The following is a 22,570-nucleotide window of genomic DNA, read 5'->3' as shown; positions in this document are numbered from 1 at the left end:
AAGTGTGACAAGAGTGCAAGTAGTCCTCGAGTAAAACACTGCTGGTGCCCGATGAAGGGTTTAAATCATTTCCTATGACTGATAAATGAAGGCAAAGTTTTTGTCTTGAGAGTGCTCAAAGCAAATGCCAGAAAAACTCAAACTCAATGGAGTAAGTCAAGATCTGCGAAGTCGTCCGCCTGTTTTTTCCACAGTGCTGGAGCCTCATCTAGAAGACGACTGGCACAGGAACAACAATGACGACTCACCCGCATTTTGCCGTTCATCTTTAATATTTTCATCCACATGACAAAACATTTCTTGCAAAAATATAAAACGTGAAATAAATTCTCAGGCTGGAGTCAGATCGGGATTGACGAACACGTTAGAGTTCAGAAAGACAAAGGAGACAATAGCAGCTCGATTCTTCTCAGCTCATCCAGAGTTTCTGAAAATAACTCACGTTTGTTCCTCTGCAAAGGTTTCTGCCATACAGCCACATTATTACAGGTCGGAGACAGTGATATATATACCCACTTAACTTTAATATAACGTCTGCATCTGTCACCAGCTATCTGTTAGCAAAAGAGTTTCTTTAAATAGAAAAACTAACCAATTCTACTAATAATTAATGGTACATAAAAAAATATTTCTTATTTGAGTCCAGGAAGTGTTCATTAAACAAACTTCATACTTAAGAACCATTGTTAGACGCAGGTCCAGCCTCAAGTGAGCATTAGAGGAACTGCAGGTCTTGGAACATAGCATTGATATTGTTTTGATGCTTTAAAGGCCAAATCTGTTCTCAAAACTAGTCAGATAAAAGTAATTTAATCTGCATTGAATAAATGTTTTGTTGACTATTTGGCCAACGTTCATTTTCTAATTTTAAGATTGTAATTGCAGCCTCGGGGGAGCGCTAACATGGCTTCAAACTTTTGCAGATGATCAAACTGAGACTTACTGACAGTGAAATTCTCATGGAAAAAAAAAGTTTCCCAATAGTGCAAAGACATCCCAACAAAAATAAAAACTACAGTCGGGAGAGAGCGCTTGTTTCTCGTGAGTTCCAGTTAGTCACAAAAGACGACATTAACATCTACACAGCTTTTTAGAACTAAAATGTAACGACCACCTGCTAAAACTGCTATCTGAGCTGAAAAAGTGAGTCGAGTCTCTGGTTTGGTTTTGGATTAGCCCTTCCACGACTCCGCTGGCAGTGCTGACATATGTTCAAGCCCCAAGTTGAATTCTGGGGAGAAAAAACACGATGCTTCCGTGTTTCAGCTCTTAGCGTCCGTTTGTTTATGGCTTTGTAGAAACGAAAAAGAAAGTGGAAAAAGATAAAATATTTGAAAATTTTTAATTCTATGGACCTGAATTATCGCTGCAGTGATCTGCCTGATCAGCATGTCCTCATGGGTCATCACACCTGTAGCAGGGGGAAAGCCTGCGGCCTACACAGCGGCGCTTCTGTCAACAGTTTCCCGGGTTTGAGGCTAACCCTCTTAAGAAAAGTCAACATGGCCGAGGCCTCTAGGGGTCCTCCTCCATGTCATCCAGGTTGGGCGACATGATGAAGTGTTTGGGGTAGTGCAAGCCTCTCTCATCAGCGTATTCCTCCCATCGGGCATCGTCGCTTTCGTGAGTGATGTATCGCTCACCTCGCCGTGTCTCGAACTCCCTGAGGTCCAGCCAGGTCTGGTAGTCCTGGACGATAACGACAACATTAAACACTTTTTTTTATGCTCAGCTTTCACTCCATCTTAGACTGCTACAGGAGCTTTGCATGATTCATTGCTTAAAATAATCCTTATTTATGTTAAACTGGACCAGTTCATCCTCCATTTGAAACAAGCCATTATAGCTCCTCCCCCTTATTAAGCCAACTTTCTTCTGATTGGTTGCCCCTTGGCTGTGTTACATGACCATAATAGGGAAATCTGCTAAGAAGCATGTCTATAAGCCTGAGAAAATCTATTGTTGTATATTTGATATAGAGGTCAACTGTCCCTTTAAATCAGTGATTTAAGGTATGATTTGATCATTCAAAAACAGAGTTAAAATAACTTTATGTCCTGCATCACAGACTGTACACAAAAGATGTACACAGCTTCCAAGTCTAAAACATAAATATGAAGCCAACGTGAATCTGGATTCATTCTAATGGCCAGCAGGGGGCGACTCCTGTGGTTACACAAAGACTAGTTGATGAGAAACCAGCCTTCGCCCTTCTTGCTCTATGACCTCATTACATTTTTTCCTAAAGGGGGGAATAAATGTTTTACTTTCCTTAAATCTTTATTTACTTTAATAACACTGATGCGATACTGCAGACTCTTCTAAAGAAAGCAGTTTGGTTACCTGCAGCCAGGGGTGGCTCAGCGACTTGTCCACGCTGTAGCGCTTCCTCATCTTCACCTGCAGCAGGTTATTAATCAGGTCTTTGGCTGTCGGAGAAGAATAGTCAAGTGGCGTTAAAACACACAAATTGTTACAAATGTGAACATGAATGAACCCAAGTCCAGATGTTCCCTTACCCTCTTCTGAGATCTCCTTCCAGGGGTTGGCTGGGTACATGAAGGCGGCATTCTGGATCTGGTCATTGATGTCCTCATCCTCATTGAAGGGAAACGTCCCGCTCAGACTGACGTAGACGATGACGCCAACCGACCACATGTCCAGAGATCGGTTGTAGCCTTTGCTGCGGAGCACCTCGGGCGCCAAGTAGGCCGGAGTGCCGACCACTGAGCGGCGGAACGACTTCTCCCCGATGATACGAGCGAAACCAAAGTCGCAGAGCTTCACCTGGTTGAGAGGGGGAAAAATGCGGCATTAATCCACTGGCTCTCCCGTGAGTTCCTCGTCCTTCTAATTTATAATTAAACAGAAGGTAGCTGTGGCGGCGACTATCGTTCTGCTCTGGACCCTTGGTGAGATTGGTACTATGAAAACTTCTGGTTCTTGTGGTCTGCAGTGCACTGGTGTGGAGTACTGTCAGACCGAAAGACAAGGCTCCCTGGAAAGCAGCTGAATGACATCAAGGACCAGCGCAATAGCAACCAAGTTGCAACCAATTGCAGCACCTGGGTGAGCTGCCTCAGTGTGGGAAAGTGCATTTGTACTAACCTGAGGAAATGGCTCTGCAGAGGCCAGCAGGACGTTCTCAGGCTTCAGATCACAGTGGACAATGTTCTTGAAGTGAAGATGCCTCAGGGCTACCAGGATCTGTAGACCCAACAGTCACAAACGGAATGACTCCTATCAGAGTCCTATCAAACATCCACATAAACCCTGCCTAAGCAAACAGACAAAAAAGTGTCTCCGTCCGCCTGAGCTTTCCCATTCTCACCTGTGTAACCAGGAACTTGGTGAGCCGTTCGGGTAGCCGGCTCTTCTCGCTGGATAAAATCATCTCCAGCATGTCGCCGTGAAGCTTCTCCATGACCACAAACACCTGCTCGGGCGTCTCAAACATGCACTCCAGGTTAACAATTCCCGGATGGTGGAGGTTCTGTCACACATAGGAGACAATCTGTGAAAACCAGATTCCAACTGGTGCAATCTAATGAAGTAATTAACAGTTTTGTAAACATGTTATCCATTTTTTAAAACTATAAAAAAAGATTCCTCAAACACGATGCTCGTTTACATCTTCAGCCTCATTTTAAATATTGTTTGATCACTGCGTTCATTGTGGGAAGCCAAGATTGTGAGATTAAAATTTGATTGATTGTACTGCTCTAACTTAATCTCACATTAAATTAATAAAGCTCGCCACGTCTCACCTGAAGTATGGCCACCTCGTTCCTCAGCTGGCTCTCCTGCTTAGTAGGAAACCGCATTTTGTCGATGATTTTGATCGCCACGTCTCTGCCGGTCTTTCTGTGTTTGCCTGCAGAAGATGAGAAAGGAGATCACTTTGATTGTTTGTAATTCCCTGTAATGCATATAAAATATGTCTCATTTTAACACAACCTCTCACCTCCATAAACGATCCCAAACTGTCCCGAGCCGAGGACCTCGTCAGCAAAGATCTGATACACTGAGCTGATATCCTGAACAAGACAGATTAGAGCACCTCAGACTGTGAGAACATCCTTAACTGTGTTTTAAGAAGGGACAAATCTGAAATAAAGAGAAAAAATAAATCTGCTTGTGTGTGATGGCTTACCACATTTTCTTGTATCTGGGAGTTGGACACTGATATGCTGATAGACAGTTCCTCTGAGAAGACACAAAATAAAATACATATATATATATATATATATATATATATACATACATACATACATACATATATATATATATATATATATATACACACATACATATATACATATATATATACATACATATATACACATATATATATACATATATACACACATATATATACATATATATATACATATATATATATATAAAAAAAAGTGAAATCTGCAGGTATTTAACCCCCTTCACTTACAGCAAACACGTGTTTTTTCCCCCCAACCTCCAAATCATTAAAATCTCATTTTCAACATTTCCTTGTTTATCAAAGACAGAGGTGATGGGAGATTTCCAGCTGGGATCAAACATGCGGATTTCTTTGTACACTGCACGATGAAAAGAGCCCTGACGACGTTTCCAGCTGCGACAACAATCTCCAAATCGTTTTCCAGATCTCACAAGAATAAAAGCCTCTGTTTCCCGTCTCCTCCTTTCATGTGATGGGAGCATTAATTCAGGCTGACACTGAAAGCCGTCGGCGCGTTCTGTGCAAAGAAAACTGATGAGCTGACATCGATTTCGGATCGCTGCCCGGGATTTGATCGGGTCACCCCTCTGCGATCAATACCTGCAGTCTGATGTAGATAGGCAGCCTGTTGATATTTAGGTCACCATGCAGAGCTGATGTAGGTTTATCGAGCAGTGGGAAGCTCACATCTGCAAAGAGTGCTGAGGAATTTTGACCCAGGGATGCAATTCTTTCACTAGAGGCCTGAGAGTTTGATCATCCGAAACATTCCTAGGACTGCACTCCTGTACACCTTGTGACATTTCCTCCAGTGACGTATCAGGTGCAAGTGCAAATGCTTGTTTCTGTTCCTCTACATCAGACATTGAACTGGTGCTAAGAAAAAGATTTAGAGACTCACCCGAGAATAAACTAATAGCATGTTTGTATCAAATATATTAAAGTTATTGCACAAAAACAGCTGATTCTGAGGGGTTCAGGTTGCTGAGTTTCCATGAAATGAGCCAAATGAAAGCGATCCAGGAGCAATTTGTTGGCAATCTGCATTTTCCAGGAAGATGGAGCGTCACAAGGCAAAAGTGAGAACATCAAGTTAACATTTTGGATCCATGGCGTGGAAATTCCCAAGAGCTTAATCCGATCAAGAATCTATAATCAATATTTAAAAAACAAAAACAAAAAACAGGTAGATAACCAAGAGCCCCTACACTGTGATCACCTTTGACCGCAGGGATGGAACAGATATGAAAAATACGAAATGCTTCTTCCTGTCTAAATCTGTGCGATTACTGCTGTTCCCTAACAAAGACAAACCCCGACCACTGCAAGTTTATGTCGCCTAATCATTTGTCAGCTAGAATAACATTTCATAACAGTACAATAACAACAATAAAAAGGATAACATCACATGAAGTCTTTTAATGCTTCAATAATCTCCACAGAACACCACACGACCTGTAAACGCAGCACCAGTGTTTGCATGCCTGCTGATCGCTTCCATTTATATAACTTTATTGACACTAATGCATCTGCATCAGAGCAGTGTAATTTCTTTTCTTTTTTTCCTTTTGCGTGGGGGTGGATTTCCCTCGGTTATACATGACTTTAAAGGTCCAGTGGCGGTCTGTGTGTCTATGAGGTAATAAAAAAAAAGTGGTGTTACATCACCGGTGCATTAACTTATTGATGCCATGATTTCAAAAACAAAACATCCATTTTCAGGAGGAAATTGAAGCTCCGCATTAATTACTCAACAAGTGGAAAACGCCACTGCTGACTGCGTCCCCTGAAGCGCCGCACTTTTATAACACACCAACTGTGCTCAATAACAGCTAATGCTCTTTTACTTTAATTCCACGAGGTGCATTTAGGTGCTCTAATTTAAAGGATGAAACTTAAGACTCTTATTTTCAGACAAAGAGACAGTTTAACCTGAGATGGATCGGAGCTGAGATGAAGCGGAAAATCCTCTGAAATCCCTTCAATCATGTTAAAATGCCAGCAGACGGCGTGTGTCTGCGCGTGTGTGTGTCTGTGCGTGTGTGTGTTTGTGTGTGTTGTGTAACGGTGGCCTCCTAAAACAATATTTGGAAGCTTTTCGCAGGCAAAAAAACAAACGCACGTCCATTAAAGCATAAAAAGTCTAATCTGATTTCAGAAGCGACTCCATTACTGTATCAAAGGGCAAAGATGGGCTTTAATATAGTGTGCATAAACCTCACTGGGTGTGCCTCCATTATCAAACATCTGCCTTTTATTACATAAAAATAAAATTTAGAAAGATATTCCATCTTTCTAAAAATATACAAACTGAATATAAAATAGAAAGACTGTATGTATCGAGACTGAAGTGCACCAGCTCAGTGATGCAGCAGCAGAAAGGTCGTCAGAGGTAGAACAAACCATAACGACGCTTTTCAAATTACTACTACTACATGTACAACAAAAGTAGATGCAATCCATCAGTGGAAATATCCACAGGTTTAAAAATATGTCTATAAGTAGACATACAATGGGGAAAATAATTTATCTCCTGCTGAATTTGCAAGTTTGATCATTTACAAACAAATGAACAGTTTCTGATTTTTACAATAGTTTCATTTAAACAGAGAGAAACAGAGTATCAACCAAAACTCCAGAAAGAACACATTACATAAAAGTTAAATTGATTTGTGTCATTGAGTGAGGTATGTATTTGATCCTCTGTAACCCAGCTAGAGTTCCTGCTTCCACAGACTGGCTGTGAGCCAAATGGGCACGCAGATTAGAGTTAGTTAATCAATTACAGATACTCCTGATCTCTCCTTGTTGTGTATAAAGCACACCTCGCTAAAGAACCGGTTTCAAACATTCCAGCCTCTCCACCACTACGGACAAGAGCAACTAGATGTCAAAGAACAAGATTGGTACAGACTACAAGACGAGTAACACGAAGCTCAGTGAGAAGGTGATGAATGGGAAATGAAAGAAATCTAAAATGACCATCAGTCACCCTCGTGCTTTAGCTCCAAACAAGAGCTTGCCTCATGAGAAAGCTGGTGGATGAGCCCAAAACTATACAGGAGACGCTTGTTAATGACCTGAAGGCACCAAGAAGACCATCAGTAACACATTCCCGCAGTCAAGCATGGAGGTGGAACCATTACGCTTTGGGACTGTTTCTGACTGTACGGAACGACTTTATCACATTGGGGAGCCAACGGACCATTAAATCTTGGAAGAGAACTGACGGTGCTTCCTCATTTTCAAGTCATTTAATTTAGCTGGAATGAACAAGCCAATATGAGTGTCATCTTATTGGGTTCACACTTTTGATTGGTTGCCATTCCTCAAAAGGTTGGGTCTTATGTAACACGAATAAATGCAAGACTAATTCCTCAAATACTCTGTTTTTGTCTTTTTACACGCTTGTAAACCATAGAGAGAGTAAAAGAAAGACTGGTGTAGCCACCATGATCTTGTTTTAAAAAGCCTCAAACTAAACAATGTCACGGTCGCCATCTTGGTGTTTTGAATTGTGTCTGATAAGTCACTGATTAAATCTCAATTTTTGACCTTAAAAGTGACAATACTTCACAAAATTAATTCCTAGTTTGTTTTTTTCAGTATGACCTGCAGCTAGCATAACATATCTACTGAAGTCATAGTTAAAAAAAAAATGAGAATGTTCCACTACAGCAAGACCCACCGCCCCCTGCTGGCCGTTAGAATAAATGCAGGTTTATGACACTTCTATATTTATTTAGGTTTTCAGCCATTCAGTTCATGGTAGTATTGAGAGCTTGAAAAAAAAATGACTGGACTTCTTTGGGGTTTTTTTGTTTGTTTGCTTTGGATATTAACTTCTACATTGGCTTTTCAGACACAGCGGTCACATCCGTATTTTTTACACAAAATGGAATTTCCTGCTGAAGGTACAGAAGGAACAGGCAAAACCAAGAACAGGACCAAAGACTAAAGAGGGTCTGTTACTCACTGTGATCCTTTCCCTGGCCTGGCCCCGTGCCGACGCTAGCCTTGGGCGTGACGGGCATCAGCGCCTGCCGGATGGCTTTCTCCCAACTCTGCCCTACATCCCGTCCCACGCCAGATGCTGCCAAAGCTGGGTTGTGGTAGAGGCCACCGTTGTCCTCCCCGACGTAGTACACCATGCTGCCCGTGATGATCTCAAAGCAGTGTGGGTTGCTACCCTGAGGCAGTCTGCCAAAGTCTTGCGCCAGCTCCACTTGCAGGATCTCAGACAGGGGGATCTCCTATGGAATAAAAAAGAAAGTTTAAATCCTGGGTCTTGTAGATGAAGTAATCTAAAAAGGTCCTTTTAGCCTGAACTTGAATTTCAGCACTTATAGAACATATCTTCTCTGATTTTATTTTTTAAGAGTCAGAATCATCCATGAGGTCTTGAAATTATCCAGAGGGCTCCATCCTAGCACCTCTCCTCTCCTTGCTAAAACTAAGACACTCTTTGAATGTCAGTGTTTAAAACTTTTCTTCCTTCCTTTTCTGGCAGAGTGCAGAAACCCTGCACCCCTCCACAAACCCTTAACCATGCCAGATCAAACATTTCAAAAAGAGCGATTGGCTCAGTGGTGCCTCCACGCTCCTCGGACTCATTTGAACATTTTGCCAAGTTCACCCCGAGCCACGCCCTCCCATCACCATCTTTTCATCCTCTGATTAAAAGACAGGACGTGACTTAGAAGGTTCGGGCACTTGGCAGCGTGGCAGTGAGCCAAAGAGGCGGCAGGGAAGCGACCCGACATCTCCAAAAACCACCACAGATCCCCCACCCCCCAACCACCCCACCTCCCCGGCCTTGTGCTCCATACCTCCTCCCTGGCTTTCTCTTCAAAGGAGGATTTCTGCTGCGCTTTGTGCTAAAGGTCAACAGGTCGGCGGCAGGCGCGAGATAAAAGGACGTGAGGTATGAGAGAGGGAAGTGATGGAGCTGCAGCTGAATTCAGTGATCACAGTTTTCAAGGAAATTATTTAGTCCAACTTGGAAGTTCAAAATTGGATTAAATAAATAAATAAAAGCCACAGATCTGCACTGTCATTAAAAACACATCGGTGAGCACACTGCTCCTGAAGTTTACAGGCACTCATCATGGGCATAAATGTCGTGGTAATTTGGGTCTTTTAGTGACTTCTTTGAACTGTTGCTTTTCTAGTTAAATGACTGTGCAGCATGCATCTTTAATGACTTTAAAAACAAGAATTATGAGCTTGAATTTATTTTGGATTTTCTCTCATTCACACATGGTCAAAAGTCTACATACGGGCTCAGATATAAACATCACACCCAATATTTAGCAAGTTGACCAGAGTTGGTAGCCACCAACAAGCTTCTAGTTCAATATGAATATTTGACACCTTTTATTGGCAGAATTGGTAGAGTTCATTCAAACTGGTTGGTTTCCTGGCATGGACATGGCTTTAAAGCGTAGCCCACAAATCTTTAATGGGGTTGAGGTCGAGGATTTACGAAGCCCATTCCAGAAGCTTAAATTTAGCCTGTTCTGTTTGAACAGCTAATTGTATCCAAGTTTCAAGCATGTATCTGTGGATTTGAAGTATTTTTTGTTTATTATTTCATCTACTTTGGCCCAGAACATGATGTTACCACCGCCATGCTCTACAGTATGTTTGAAAACCTCACCTTTACTTCTCAAACACCTCTTATCACTGTAGCTCTTTATCTTGTATAAATCATAAAGTGTTTCTTCAGCAGTTATTTGGCGTGTCCATGTGGGCAGATGGAAATTTTAGTCAAGCTTGACGGTGCTGATTTTGGAGAGGGGGCTTCTTTCTTGGTCAGCAACCACTCAGTCTAGTGTCGTAAAACTCACTTCACTGTGGACAGTTCATGGCAGGCTTCAACCTTGGTGGTTCCTGGGTTGTCCATCATCCGAGGGTGACAGTTTGGCTTTGTCTTCCAGACCTCACCAAAGTGGTGACATATCCAAACAACAATTTTTTGAACAATGATCTTGAATCTTGGATTACCTTTTTAGATCTTCATTGAGTTCTTTGGACTTCTCCATGGTTTTGAGTATGGGTCAGTCCAATGAGTGGTGTCAAACAAATCCTTTTATGCTGGCAAAGAGGAACTACCAGTTGAAGCCAATTGTGATCACCAACAGTTAACAGGCCTTAGCAACGTGAACTTAAGACATTGCAGAAACGTCAGCACCACTTCTTAAAAATATTTGACTGAGTGAATGTATATGTTTGTCCTTGGATTAAAGAAAGTCTAAAATAAATTCAAACGTATGCACCCAGTTCTTGTTACAATCACAATGGGCGATCGTGGCTCAAGAGTTCGGAGGTCGCCTTGTAATCGGAAGGTTGTCGGTTCGAGTCCCAGCTTGGACAGTCTCGGTCGTTGTGTCCTTGGGCAAGACACTTCACCCGTTGCCTACTGGTGGTGGTCAGAGGTTTTTGGTATATATCCGGTGGCGCCAGTGTCCGTCAGTGCGCCCCAGGGTGGCTGTGAACAATGTAGCTTGCTATCACCAGTGTGTGAATGTGTGGATGACTGAATGTGTAAAGCGCTTTGGAGTCCTTAGGGACTAGTAAAGCGCTATACAAATACAGGCCATTTACTGAAATGGCCAGTAAATGGCGCATTTACAATGCCAGGCGCATTATTCAATGTCAGTGTTGGTACAACAGATACTTTTAGTGTTTCTTTGCCACCTTTCTTCAAATATATTAAGTTACATTATCAACACAGAGCTTTCAGCTTTCAACCAATGATAGACAACCTGCTCTTGGAACAATTACAGTGGACAAGCAGACAGTGATGTGTGTTAATGTCGTATGAGGTTCATGCTGTGTTACGGTATGAACCCGACTCCCTCCAGCTCTTCTCTTCACGTCGCTGCTTTGTTTGGCCGAGCAACTGAAACTAGATCCAGGGCTCACCGGGTCTCCTACCTTGTAATACTTGGCTCCACTTTCATTCTGAAACAGAGTCAGACTCTTGCTGTCCAGCCTCCAGTAATGTCTCTTCCTCTGCAAAGATAAAACATGTCATTAGGGAGAATGCTTTGAATCCGAGTCCAGAGAGAAAATAAAAATCTTTAAATCTCTTTTAGTTTCCAGTAATCAAAGACTTTCCTTTGAGGTTTTGAGTGATGGATATAAATGGAAGTATCTGAAGTACATGAAACCTTTTCAAACAGTACTATATGTAGGACAGAGTCTTTTTATTGGCCAATAATTTAATTCCCTGGATGACAATAGATGTGTTCACATGATTCACTTAACTGCTTGTTAATTTCTAGTAGAGCATTTGCATGTAGAACATGTTTCCAGATTGTGTGGATATATACCAAAAACCAAAGCTCAGTGATTAAAATGGATTTAATAATTTCTGCACTGACTTGAGGAAGCACCTCAAACTTCCAGACTGCAGTGCTAAAGCTGACGTAGGTTATCAGTGCCCTGTGTTTGTTCATCTCCAAAAACTACCAAGCTGAAATTTTTGAAATTAGGCAGTGAGGTAGAGCAAATAAAAAAGGAAGAACGTTTGAAATTTTGGTGCAGATTAACATCACTTTTATTACATTTTCTACATACGACGCTGGGATTAGTGACAGCTTTGCCTTTCTCCCTGTGCTCGTCCAGTTTACACACCTCATTTAACTCCTACAGTGAAGCACATTATTGAAAAATGCTATTCACATTAGCCAATTAGTGCTTACAGTGTAATGTACAACATTTCCTATTTGCATTGTGTTTCATATGTCTTGTGTGTGAATATTGCCTATAAATGTTTTAGCTTTTAGAGTTTGTGTCTGTTTTTTGGAATTTTTTTGCTGCTCCTAAGAGCTTTTAGCCGAAGCCAAAGGATTAGACTGGATTGATATTTTTACTTAATTATAAAATGAATTCAGATATTTCCTGCTTTTGTTGTTGTTCCTGCAAACAGACCAGCTGTGTTTATGTCAGGCACCAAAAGGCCTAAAAAAAAAGCTCAAAAGACACCTTAGTTTGTCTGTGTTTTGTGCTTCATCTCACCAGGTTGTCACGGTTGGTGTAGTGCACCAACCAGCCTTCTTTAACCACTGTGGAGCTTTTTCTCTTGGTGTGTTTGATGGACTGGACCACACGCATCAGAGGGATGTTGCTGCTGGTCGACGGGCTGCGTGAAACCAAATAAAAACATGCAAAGAAGCATTTTAAGGAAAAAAAGCCCACACAAAAATACGATACTAATGAGAATGTCAAAGATTCAAATAAAAAAATAAAATGTATGCAAGTCTTTGGAGGAGTTCCTTCTTTTCTGTTCTCTAAAGCCAGCTCTATGCTCTCTTAACACTGAACACACTCGTTTGTTGTAGATTTCGGTTACAAACCACATGAGGGTGGAGCCATGCTTGAGGTTTATTGCTGACGGGGATAAAAACATGCCATCCAACACTGGACGCTACTTTGAAATTGTACCGTATATCCAAGAGAAATTGAACCTGTTCACATCACACATATCATGATTTCTCTACTTATGACAAAGCATCCAATACTGAGGCTCAATAGATTAGAGGATAAATTAAGATTTTTATAATGCTATTTTAAAGCCCGTCACCAGTTCCAGTTGTCTGCTTCACCTGATCGTTCTGACCGTCTCGTCATCCTTCTCGCAGTCTGTGCAGGGACCCTCGAAGAAGATCTTGTCTTCGGTGGACTGCTCGTCCTGCTCGTCCATGCTGTGACCTCCATCGCTGTTCACATCGCAGTCCACCTCCATCGTCGCCTCTGAGTCCATACCGGGACTGGCTGGCTCTGAAGAAACAGGAAAAACATGAGGTCTTAAACTTCCAGCACAAGATTTCACTGAGCTGCAGTTCCTCTAATGGCCAGCAGGGGTTAGGTGTAAAATGCCAAAGACTTGAAATGAAAACGCTTCTCAATCCAATGTAAAAAATAAAATGGTGTTATGGGGTGAGGGGCCTACAAGGGACCAAAAGGAGATCAAAAATACTCTGACGTGATCAGTGTAAAGTCTGAGCTCTGCAAACGTGAGATTCCTGTCTCCTTTATTTCTTATATAGACTCCTCACTCATTTCATTGTCTCGTAGAGCAGGTCACCCACAGGAAAATCATTGTTAGGGTAATCAGGGAGCGAAATGAAGTCATTTTTTTCTTTTCTATCAAAATTAACTTAATGTTAAGAGTTTGGTACTATCAGTGCTGCAAAATTAGAAATTTTTTGACATCACTTTGAACTCTGAGAACCTCAGTTGAGGGTTTTTAAAAATATTTTCTGCCTTGAGCGCAAGAAATTCTGTGTTGCAAGCTGCTCTTTAGTGCTCAGGGGGAATGAGCAAATAAAGTTTTGTGTTTTCTAATTTTATTTATGTAATCTTTTATTATTTTCTTTTGACTTCTTTTCAGTGTTAGTCAGTCATTTTAATTATTATTTAAATTGCTGTCTTTTATTGTTGTATGGAGGGCATATGTTCCAATGAATAATAAAAAAGGAAATCAGATATGGTGTTACAGATAAACAGTAGCCAGGGTGGGAACCCATTTAACTGTCCATTTAACGGTTTTGTTTTAGCCTCTGGGCACAACTGTGACTGTTTTATGGAATCTGGTTTAGCCAACTTCCTGTTCCCTGCGCTGGTCAGAAGAACCTAATCGCATAAACTGTCATGAGATGGCAGCTGACGGCTTTGAGATTGCATTTCCTCCTTGATCTTCTCTACCTGTATGAAACCAAAGTGTCCTCAGCGGTCAATAAAAATCCAACAACAGGAAGAAACTAAAAAGAGTCCAAGAGCAAATCTCCCGTCCTTTGCCTACAGCGTCAGAATCTGTCTGCAGATATTAAATTTTGCCCATCAAAGGTTTCAGATGATTAAAGCGGTAAAATTGAAACCGACTCACCTCCGTTAAAGTCGACCTCGCCCAGGCAGTCTCGAGGTACTTTGGCTGCACATCTCTTATGGCAGTTAAATTTACAGTCTAAAAAGCAAACATACAAAAAACATATTAAACATTTTAAACTTCTTGAATAACCATGTGACGAAGAGTAACCGATGGTTCCTACAGAGTACTGCAGAGTCTCCACACACTTCACAGGGCGATTAAGAAGAAAGTGAAGGAAGGTTAGGACTTTACAGCAGATTGAATATCTCTGGAGTTTGGACTGTTGGTTTCTCTATTTTCTAAGACTTTCCTGTGTGTGTGTGTTTTTGCGTGTGTGTCGTCACCTTTGCATTGCAGGCCCTGGCGGAAGAGGCCCTTCAGCAGGCGTTTGCAGAACTGGCAGATGGTGGGACGGGTGTAGGTGTGGACGGAGAAAGTGTGGGGGACTTTCACCCGGCCCAGGACCATCTTCTCCATCCAGATGGGCCGGCCGCTCAGTAGGGAGTTGCGCTTCATGGCGCCCAGAAGAGGGCGCTGCAGAGGGGTGGAGAACAGAAACAAAAATGCGAAGAAGAAATAGGATTTCTTTTTCTGTTTATGCTCAGATTTCCAAACAGAGAGCAAACTGACCAATAACACTCCAGTAACTAATTTTAGTTTGTATTAAAATTTGTTCTTCATTTAAAAACTAATCATTAAAAAACATCATGCTTAGACGCTGGAGGAAGGAAGTGCTTAATAATCCCTACCCTTATCTACAGTATCTTTTATATCTGTAGGGCACTGCCATCCTGGAGTAGACGACTTCCACCAGGACAGAAATGTTTTTAATTTTCATAGAATCAAAAGTGATCATTGAGAACAGCTTTAGCTTGAGTTTCAGTGACCTTTCCTCTCCCAGCAGGGCTTCCAGATCCTCTGACTGATGAGGTCAAGAGTTCAGATTTTATCTCAGTTCTTCTGCCTCTGGCAAAACTTCAGTTTATAGTATTTTGTACCGATACAGAACCAAGATGTCTGAACCATCTGTGGATTCAACTTTCAAATATAAACAACAAATGATGCTGTCTTCTTTTTTTTCTCCATTTTTATGCAAGTTATTTTATTAATTACCACAAACATCCTGAAAGAGGCAATCAGCTGAATCTGGAAACAGGCGAGCCTGTTATGTTGTTGCGCTCATGCATGCACAGCTTCACGTGGGTGCTGGCAGACTTATCTACTGATTATCACAGTAAAGGTGCTCTGTGTTCATAATGTGAACAAGAAGCACAAATCTGTGCTGAGGTGACTCACTCTCCAGCATCATTTACATTTAAGGGAAAAGTATTAAATTTAGTTTTCTTTGTTCTTTTTAAATGCACTTTATGAGATTTGCAGTTTGCCCTCCTGAAACTCCTTCTAACACACAATCTGCTGGAGCAACTCACCCAGCTTGCAGGTCAACAGCATGTTCTTGTTAGTCTAAAAAACTTTAACTCTTTATAGCAATCTACTGACCTCGAAGGAGAGGTCAGAGGTCAAACGTGACATATATGTGAGAATCATAGTTTCTGAGCTATGAGGATTTTTGTAAACCATTATGTTGGCTTTTGGTGGCTGTAAGCCAAATTTTAAGTTTTATCAGAATTCATTTAAAACTTTTCAAGCTGTCGTGTTCACAGACAGAATAACACACAAGCACACAAACGCTTCTAAAAACATGAATTAGTGTAGAGTTTATTCTGCGTTCCGCTGTATGTGTCTGGATTGAGTTAGGAAACTTTAAAGGAAACAAGTCCACCATAAGGCTAACATGGTGACACACAACTAGACACTCTCACGCCCACATCTAAAGCCAACTAACACTCAATTAACCTAACGAAATGTCCATGAAGAAAGCGAGACTTCTTTAGGATCTGCTCCCGAGCGTGATCACACATCGGGTCTCTTATAGGAACAGTTTCTTTCTGGGATCTGTAAAATCTAGCTTGTTAATCAATCAGACTAACTGATTGCACAACATGCTGCTCGGGTCCACTCAGGTCAGATATGTATATGGGTCTGACTGTGCTTGGGTCCCCCTCTGATCTGTGTGCTTGCTCAGCCTGTGAGAATCTGACTGTGACTCTCTCTGCTTGTTGGCTTGAACCGGATGGAAAAATCAAGTGGTTTGCCTCGAGCCATCAGACAGAAAGTGCATGTGCGTGTATGTGTGTGTGTACTGGGGCTGGGGCTGCACAACTGCAAGGGAAGTCTGTGCATACATTTTAACTCATTCAAAAAAAAAAAAACAACTAAAATGAATACGACTAATGAGTGATTTCATGCAAGCCCACAGACCCACCTCCTCCTGCAGTGCCGGGCTGAAGTCAGTGGAAGGTGGACGAGCGACAGACAAGGTGGCGCCTGGCAGGGAGACGTTTGACAGTCGCCTCTTCCTCACGCCGCTGCAGTTGTTGGGGATCTTGAACGCACACCGCTTGTGGTAGTTCTGTCCACATCCTGCACAAGAGAGGAATCATCGTTAAGATTCACAGTTCAACTGAAGTTCTGATCCCGAAGTTAATAAAGGAACCAAGTCCGACCCATGGCCTTTGGGAGACACCCCCAGTACCTCCAGCTCTTCCAGGATGAGACCAAGGCCCTCCCCGGGAGGCATCCTAGTCTCACCCTCTCTCTAAGCCAGAGCCCCAACAACAATCGAGAAAGATCATATCTATCATTCATATCTATGATTTCATTCTTTTGGTTTCACAACCACAGATGACAGTAGAAACGCAGATAAACCTGTGAATCAGCAGCTTTGCTTCCATGTTCAGCTGCTTTGAATCTCTGGCTCTCTTCCACAACATGTTTTTTTATCCTGTCTTCCTTCTCTCTCCCCAACCAGTCGTGGCGGATGGCCGCCCCTCCCTGAGCCTGGTCCTGCTGGAGGTTGCTTCTTGTTAAAAGGGAGTTTTTCCTTCCCACTGTTGCCAAAGTGCTTGCTCATAGAAAGTCGTATGATTGTTGGGTTTTTCTCTGTATGTATTATTGTAGGGTCTGCCTTACAATATAAAGCGCTTTGAGGCGACTGTTGTTGTGATTTGGCGCTCTGTAAATAAAATTATTATTGAATTGAGTATAAATGTCTGGTCTTGTGCTGCAGGAGGGTCATTTTGTACCTTTTGTGGCTAAAATGTGCCGAGACTAAACCTCAGGAATGCAGATTCTTGATAAAACTCGGCAGGGCCACATCAGAGCATGAACCTTTTATTTTTCTTACCAAGGAAATTTAAACCCTTCAGACAGGGACGGGCTTTTAAGTCCTTTCTGTCCATTTTCTATGCAAAACCAGGTTACTCAACATCATTGGCTTATATGAAATATGGATACGGTTCAGTGAAGAAAATTTCATCCCTCAAATTAACCAGTGTAGAGTCATGCGACGACAGCACAGAGTACCAAGTTTATAGCACGTCTGGTCAACAAGCTGTATTGAATTTAGATGCCTGCTCACAACTGGAGCACAGAAAAATCTGTCTGTACGAGTAAGGCTAAAGTAAGGCCTATTATTTATCAGATAAATGCATTAAAATGTGTCAAAGTATTAATTTACTCTTCTAAAGGTTCATTTATGCCCAACAATCTTCTCATAGCCAAATTATCTGTTTAAAAACACAGAATTTATTGAGTCCAGGATGTGGTTCAGAAAGCTGTTTACAACATCAGAAGCTTAAATGTGCAGGAAAAAAAAAAAGCTAAAATTTTCTTCCATCAAGGTTGTTTTTCTATTTTTTTTCTGTTGCTTCAGGTTTGGGAACTTTTCATTTTTAACCATTTCAAACGTACAAGCGGAAGCCAAACATCAGCTGCTCGGGTGTCTCTCTGCTCGGCATCACAACAGAGCGTCGAGATCAAAACATTAAAGACAAGACTGTCTGAAAAATGACTGCAGGAAGTCGATGAGCCGCTGCAGCTTTAAAATCAGGTCTAAAAACCAGTGTGTGACTATCCGAGTGTGTGTATGTGTGTGTGCCTCTTCTTTTTTTTTCCCTCGAGGTGATGATTTGGTCAGTGTGGACGTGGTGGAAACCCGAGAAGCCGCCACGTGTTACCTCAGGGAAAATAAAACTTTATGAGACGTGTTAAAGCAAACATGACATCACTGTGAACTCTGATGGAGGTTTAAACAGTCGAGTTTAATAGGTTTAAAGGTCCAGTTATCGGTCACTCAGAGAGAATAGCACGCAGCCTGCCGGACCTCTATTACATCCCTGCTGAATCACTGACATCACTTCCCATCATAATGTTTAAATTGTGAGGAGCCTATTTTAATGCACACACATTCTGAAAATGATTTCCGATGACTAAATCTGAGACTTCATGCTCATGATCGTTAGACTGCTCTTAGCAGGCCAAGCGAGATATTCCAGATGCACGTTTTCCTCTTTATGATTTTCCAGTTCCTCCTGGGAGAATAACCCAAGGTGTTCCCATCATCTCTCCAGTGAGTCCTGGATCTGTAATCTGGCTCTATTCTGACCTCCATCCAGAGGACTGAGCCCCTCACCCACTGAGCCCGGCTCAGCCCACCCACTCACAGAAGCTCATTTTGGATGCAGTCATTTGCCAATCATTTGTTCAGTCACTAACTAGAGCTCGTGACCAGGTGAGGGTAAAAGCAGTTCGGTACAGCGCCCACATTGCTGCCAGTGCCACAACGACCTCGCTCCCTCCCCTAACTCCCTCACTCGGGGCTAAAACTGTACCTCAACCCAAGAGTGGTGGCAGAGAACCACAGCCTCGCACTTTAATGTGCTGACTCTCATACTGCTTGCTTCACCAAACCCCAAATCAAACACCAAACCAGATCCCTGGCAGGGTCCAACACTCACTTTGAACATGCAGCGGGCACAGCCATGAAATTTTTGCTAACAACAAATTTTTGCTGAAAATTGAGAAAATGAGACTTAAATGTAAGCCAAGAACTGTGAATTCAAACACTTGGACAGCATCTATATTTTCTACTTTTCACTCCGTATTTGCTTCTCTGTTACTTAGGGTTTGGCAACTGCACAAATATATTTGTTTGTGGTCATTTTTGGGGCAATTTTTTGTGTGAATTCATCTCCAAAAAACTCATCTCTGGCTCTACTAGTGCCGCTTTGCATGTTTCATAGTTCAGAATAATCCTGTTTATTTTATAGGGAGCCTTGGTGCAGTGCCTGTTTTGTTTTATTCAGCTCCTCCGTCTGTAAGGCCACCTGTCTCTTCCTTCCATTAGAAAATGTTTTGTGGGACTAAATGTTCCGACCACCCTTCCTTGAAAAGCGTTTCTGGGAATAAAATTTCCTGGCACGGAGAGCTCTATCAGACCCCTCGCACATCCTCCATCTCGTGTATGAGCTCTTGCCTTCCGGCGGGAGACGGCGAGCCTAAAATGCAGACTGAACTCTTAAAAAATTTATTTTCGCCCACTTCCATTAAGCATTTAAATAACAGCTTTTTTATGTTTATTGGGTCTTTGTGAAGACAGTTTCTGCCACAGCACACAGAAAAAATAGTCAAAGACTCTAAGGGGACAAAGTACATCACAGCATATCAGAGGAAAAGTTCTGAGAGTTAGAGCTGTGGGACTAACCCTTTCCTTGAAAAGAAATTCCTGGGACTAAATGCTCCCGGAATAAAAATACCTGGGATGTAAAGTTCCTTGGACAAAACTTCTAGCCACTGTGTTAGAAAAACCCGGGACTAAGATTTCTGGGTTCTCTGAGCAGAAATGGACATGTCAGAAGCCTAGAAGCTTCCTGAGCGCTTCCTCACCTTCACATTTGAGTCCCTGTCTGACGAGCCCCCACAGCATCTCCCCGCAGTCATCGCAGAAGGCCGGTGCCTTGTAGGAGTGAACGTACAGAGTGTGAGGTCGGATCTGGAAGTCCTCCTCTGTGGCGAGAGCTGAAACAGAAACACACACGCAGTCAGACTATGACTGTCTCTGTGGGAAGCTTTCCACCCACGCCAGGAGATGGTCCCCCAAAACGATGATGCTCGGGCTCTGAGCGTGAGCGTATCAGAATTACAATCTGACAAATGAATTTATCGCTAGAAATGGTCACACATACACTACACGTCAATGTCTTTCTGGGGTTACAAAAGTAGAAAGCCTCGCTTGGAATAGTTGTACCCTGAAGTATTAGCTGAAGTTACACAGGATGTAAAATATGCAAATAAAGAGAAAAGTGTTTAAATGAGGACGAACTTTTTACATGTCACTCTTCAAGCTAACACATAAAAACATCTTGTTATTGGATGTGTTCTTTGCATTTTCAACCTTTAATTATTGCATTTTTTGAAAATGTTTCATCTACTTTAAATGTAATGTGTATGTACTACATATATACACAACCACACAGACCATTTTGTGCTGCTTGTTTGTATAAAAGCTGGAAAACAACTCAACCGAGCAGCAAGAATCACACTAGAGCCGGTTTCATCTTGATCGCTTGGCGCTCTGGTAGCTGCTCGAATGGTAACAGTGAAATAAACCAGCTGAGCTCTGCAGGGTTTTGCAGCAGTAGCAGCGAGAGGTGCACGAGGAGGAGGAGGAAGTGGTCGTGGGTTTGCACCCTGTGCGGTTGCGATATGTTTTCACCCTCCTGTGTAATTTAAACCTGGCGCGGCTCTGCGTCTGGGTGTTCGGCTGTAAAGGTGTCAGTTTTAGTTTTCACAGCCCAACCTGTTGACACATTTCAGGAAGTGACAATCCTATGCACAATATTATGTTTAAAGCGAACGGGGGTGACCCAGGGAGGCGGCGCTGGCGGAGAGGAAACGAGATCTGTGCCAGCCTCATTTTACCCGGAGGATACGAAACTGATGCAAAAATACATAATAAAGATACAATTTAAATGTTTAAAACTTACCTTTGACTTCAGTGTGAAACCAAATACATGGTTAGGCAAATTTGAAGATTCATTTAATAACGGACCATGTTTTTCATTAAGATATATTTTAAACAATTATTTTATTCTTACTGCTGATTTTAAAGTTAATCTATTTATTATTAGCTGGAATAATATTCTTGTTCATACCTTAAATGGTCCTGAGCTCCCAAATATTAAACCATGATTTATAGAAAGTCCAAAAAAAGAAATCCCACAAAAAACAACAACATGCAGTTGTAGGTGTGTCTTCTGTTTTTGCAGCATGCTTTCTTTCTTTACTCATGCTTATCTCATTAATGTCTGTGCATCTTTCTAAGCTGTAGCAGGCTGAGATCTCAGGGACATCATCTATTTGTCTGAAAATAAAGAACTTAAAAACTGGGAAAGACTCAGCAGCTACCAGAGGAGGATATACAATGATTATTGACAAAAATGTAAAAGAATGTTATTTATACAGAACATGCTCAAGCATGAAATTCAGAAGAGAAAAAAGAGAAACCTACGGTACACTCAAGAGAACAAGAAAAGGGGGATGTAGTCTAAATAGAAACAATAATAAAAGCACTAACGGGACAATAAAAGCTGGACTCTCTCTCAGTCTGTTTCTAAACACTCCAAGAAGAAAATGACACCATTTCAGAACTGAAAACAGGAGAAGAAGAAGTTGAAACAGGAAACAAAGCAGTCACGCACGTTTTCGGCATTTTGTTCAAATGCTGCAGCGATCTTGCTCTGTGCCATCTCAGCATCTCAATCCTCGTGCATTGATGCATCATGTAGACACTGCTACATGTGTCAGGTTACAGAAATCAGGAGGTGTACGACGAGTCGAAACACCACCACAAGTGCACCATGGGCCTGCAGCCGTGACGACATTTAGCATAAACTCCCTGCAAGGCCGCAAACTGGCTGGCACGGGGTGATCAGTTACACCAGATCAGCTACATTTAAAATTAAACTCCGACGGGGCAGGATTGGAGTGATGGGTTGTGGATGGGTAGGGCTGCAGTATTTCTGGCTATGTATGCACACTTGATTCCATCACTATTCGGAGTTTTGCATGTTTGATAAATGTTTTTAATTTGAACATTATATCCACCTGCTGAGGGAAAAAAAGAAAACGGACTAAAATTATTCATTCCTTACCAGAGAGCACCACCTCGATCAGGTCGCCCTCCTGGATCTCCTCAGCGGAGGTCAGACGCTGCAGGATGTTGTCCGAGCTCAAGTCGTGACGGAAGAGCAGGATCTTGTCGTACATCCCAAAAAATCCACATTCAGGAAACTGAGGAGGGAAAAGGGGAGGTGTTATTGCTCAGAGATCACGTCCGAGCTGCAAAAGGTTAATGAAAGAAACGACACAGACACACGGGTAGTGTTAAACGTGCTGCACTATTCAAATGTTTTAGGGACTCTAGGTGACTGCATTTGTGCCCTCACAGAGAAAACTGATCATTCCAAAACACCGGGCTACAGTTTGAAAGAACAATTATCCAGAGAATTAAACAAAGACAAATAGAAAACGCTACATTCATCCAAAACTCATAAAACTCAGTCAGGCACAGT

General features: G+C 42.0%; 1 protein-coding gene across 2 annotated transcripts in view; it reads right to left on the bottom strand.

Moving 5' to 3' along the window:
• Positions 1 to 262: 262 nt before the first annotated feature.
• LOC102784446 (serine/threonine-protein kinase D3-like) overlaps positions 263 to 22,570 on the bottom strand; it is a 50,180-nt gene continuing 27,872 nt past the window's right edge. The window contains exons 2-18 of one of the 2 annotated variants that reach the window (XM_035908934.2): positions 22,151 to 22,289; positions 19,884 to 20,015; positions 16,423 to 16,580; positions 14,441 to 14,630; positions 14,115 to 14,192; positions 12,832 to 13,006; positions 12,245 to 12,368; positions 11,159 to 11,236; positions 8,196 to 8,472; positions 4,154 to 4,206; positions 3,965 to 4,037; positions 3,768 to 3,874; positions 3,332 to 3,493; positions 3,109 to 3,207; positions 2,520 to 2,787; positions 2,344 to 2,429; positions 263 to 1,689 (exon numbers count right to left, since the gene is read on the bottom strand). In XM_035908934.2, coding sequence (XP_035764827.2) covers positions 1,516 to 1,689; positions 2,344 to 2,429; positions 2,520 to 2,787; positions 3,109 to 3,207; positions 3,332 to 3,493; positions 3,768 to 3,874; positions 3,965 to 4,037; positions 4,154 to 4,206; positions 8,196 to 8,472; positions 11,159 to 11,236; positions 12,245 to 12,368; positions 12,832 to 13,006; positions 14,115 to 14,192; positions 14,441 to 14,630; positions 16,423 to 16,580; positions 19,884 to 20,015; positions 22,151 to 22,289 — 2,373 coding nt within the window. In that variant the 3' untranslated portion in view covers positions 263 to 1,515. Of the gene's footprint in view, positions 1,690 to 2,343; positions 2,788 to 3,108; positions 3,208 to 3,331; positions 3,494 to 3,767; positions 3,875 to 3,964; positions 4,038 to 4,153; positions 4,207 to 8,195; positions 8,473 to 11,158; positions 11,237 to 12,244; positions 12,369 to 12,831; positions 13,007 to 14,114; positions 14,193 to 14,440; positions 14,631 to 16,422; positions 16,581 to 19,883; positions 20,016 to 22,150; positions 22,290 to 22,570 lie in introns of both variants that reach the window. The other variant, XM_035908933.2, reaches the window with a different exon arrangement.

The sequence above is a fragment of the Neolamprologus brichardi genome, chromosome 15 (assembly GCF_056152115.1).
Source record: "Neolamprologus brichardi isolate AB-2024 chromosome 15, ASM5615211v1, whole genome shotgun sequence".
In the NCBI taxonomy this organism is placed as follows: Eukaryota; Metazoa; Chordata; class Actinopteri; order Cichliformes; family Cichlidae; genus Neolamprologus; species Neolamprologus brichardi.
Note: the sequence above shows the minus strand (reverse complement) of the source record. Positions and strands in the feature narration are given on the sequence as shown.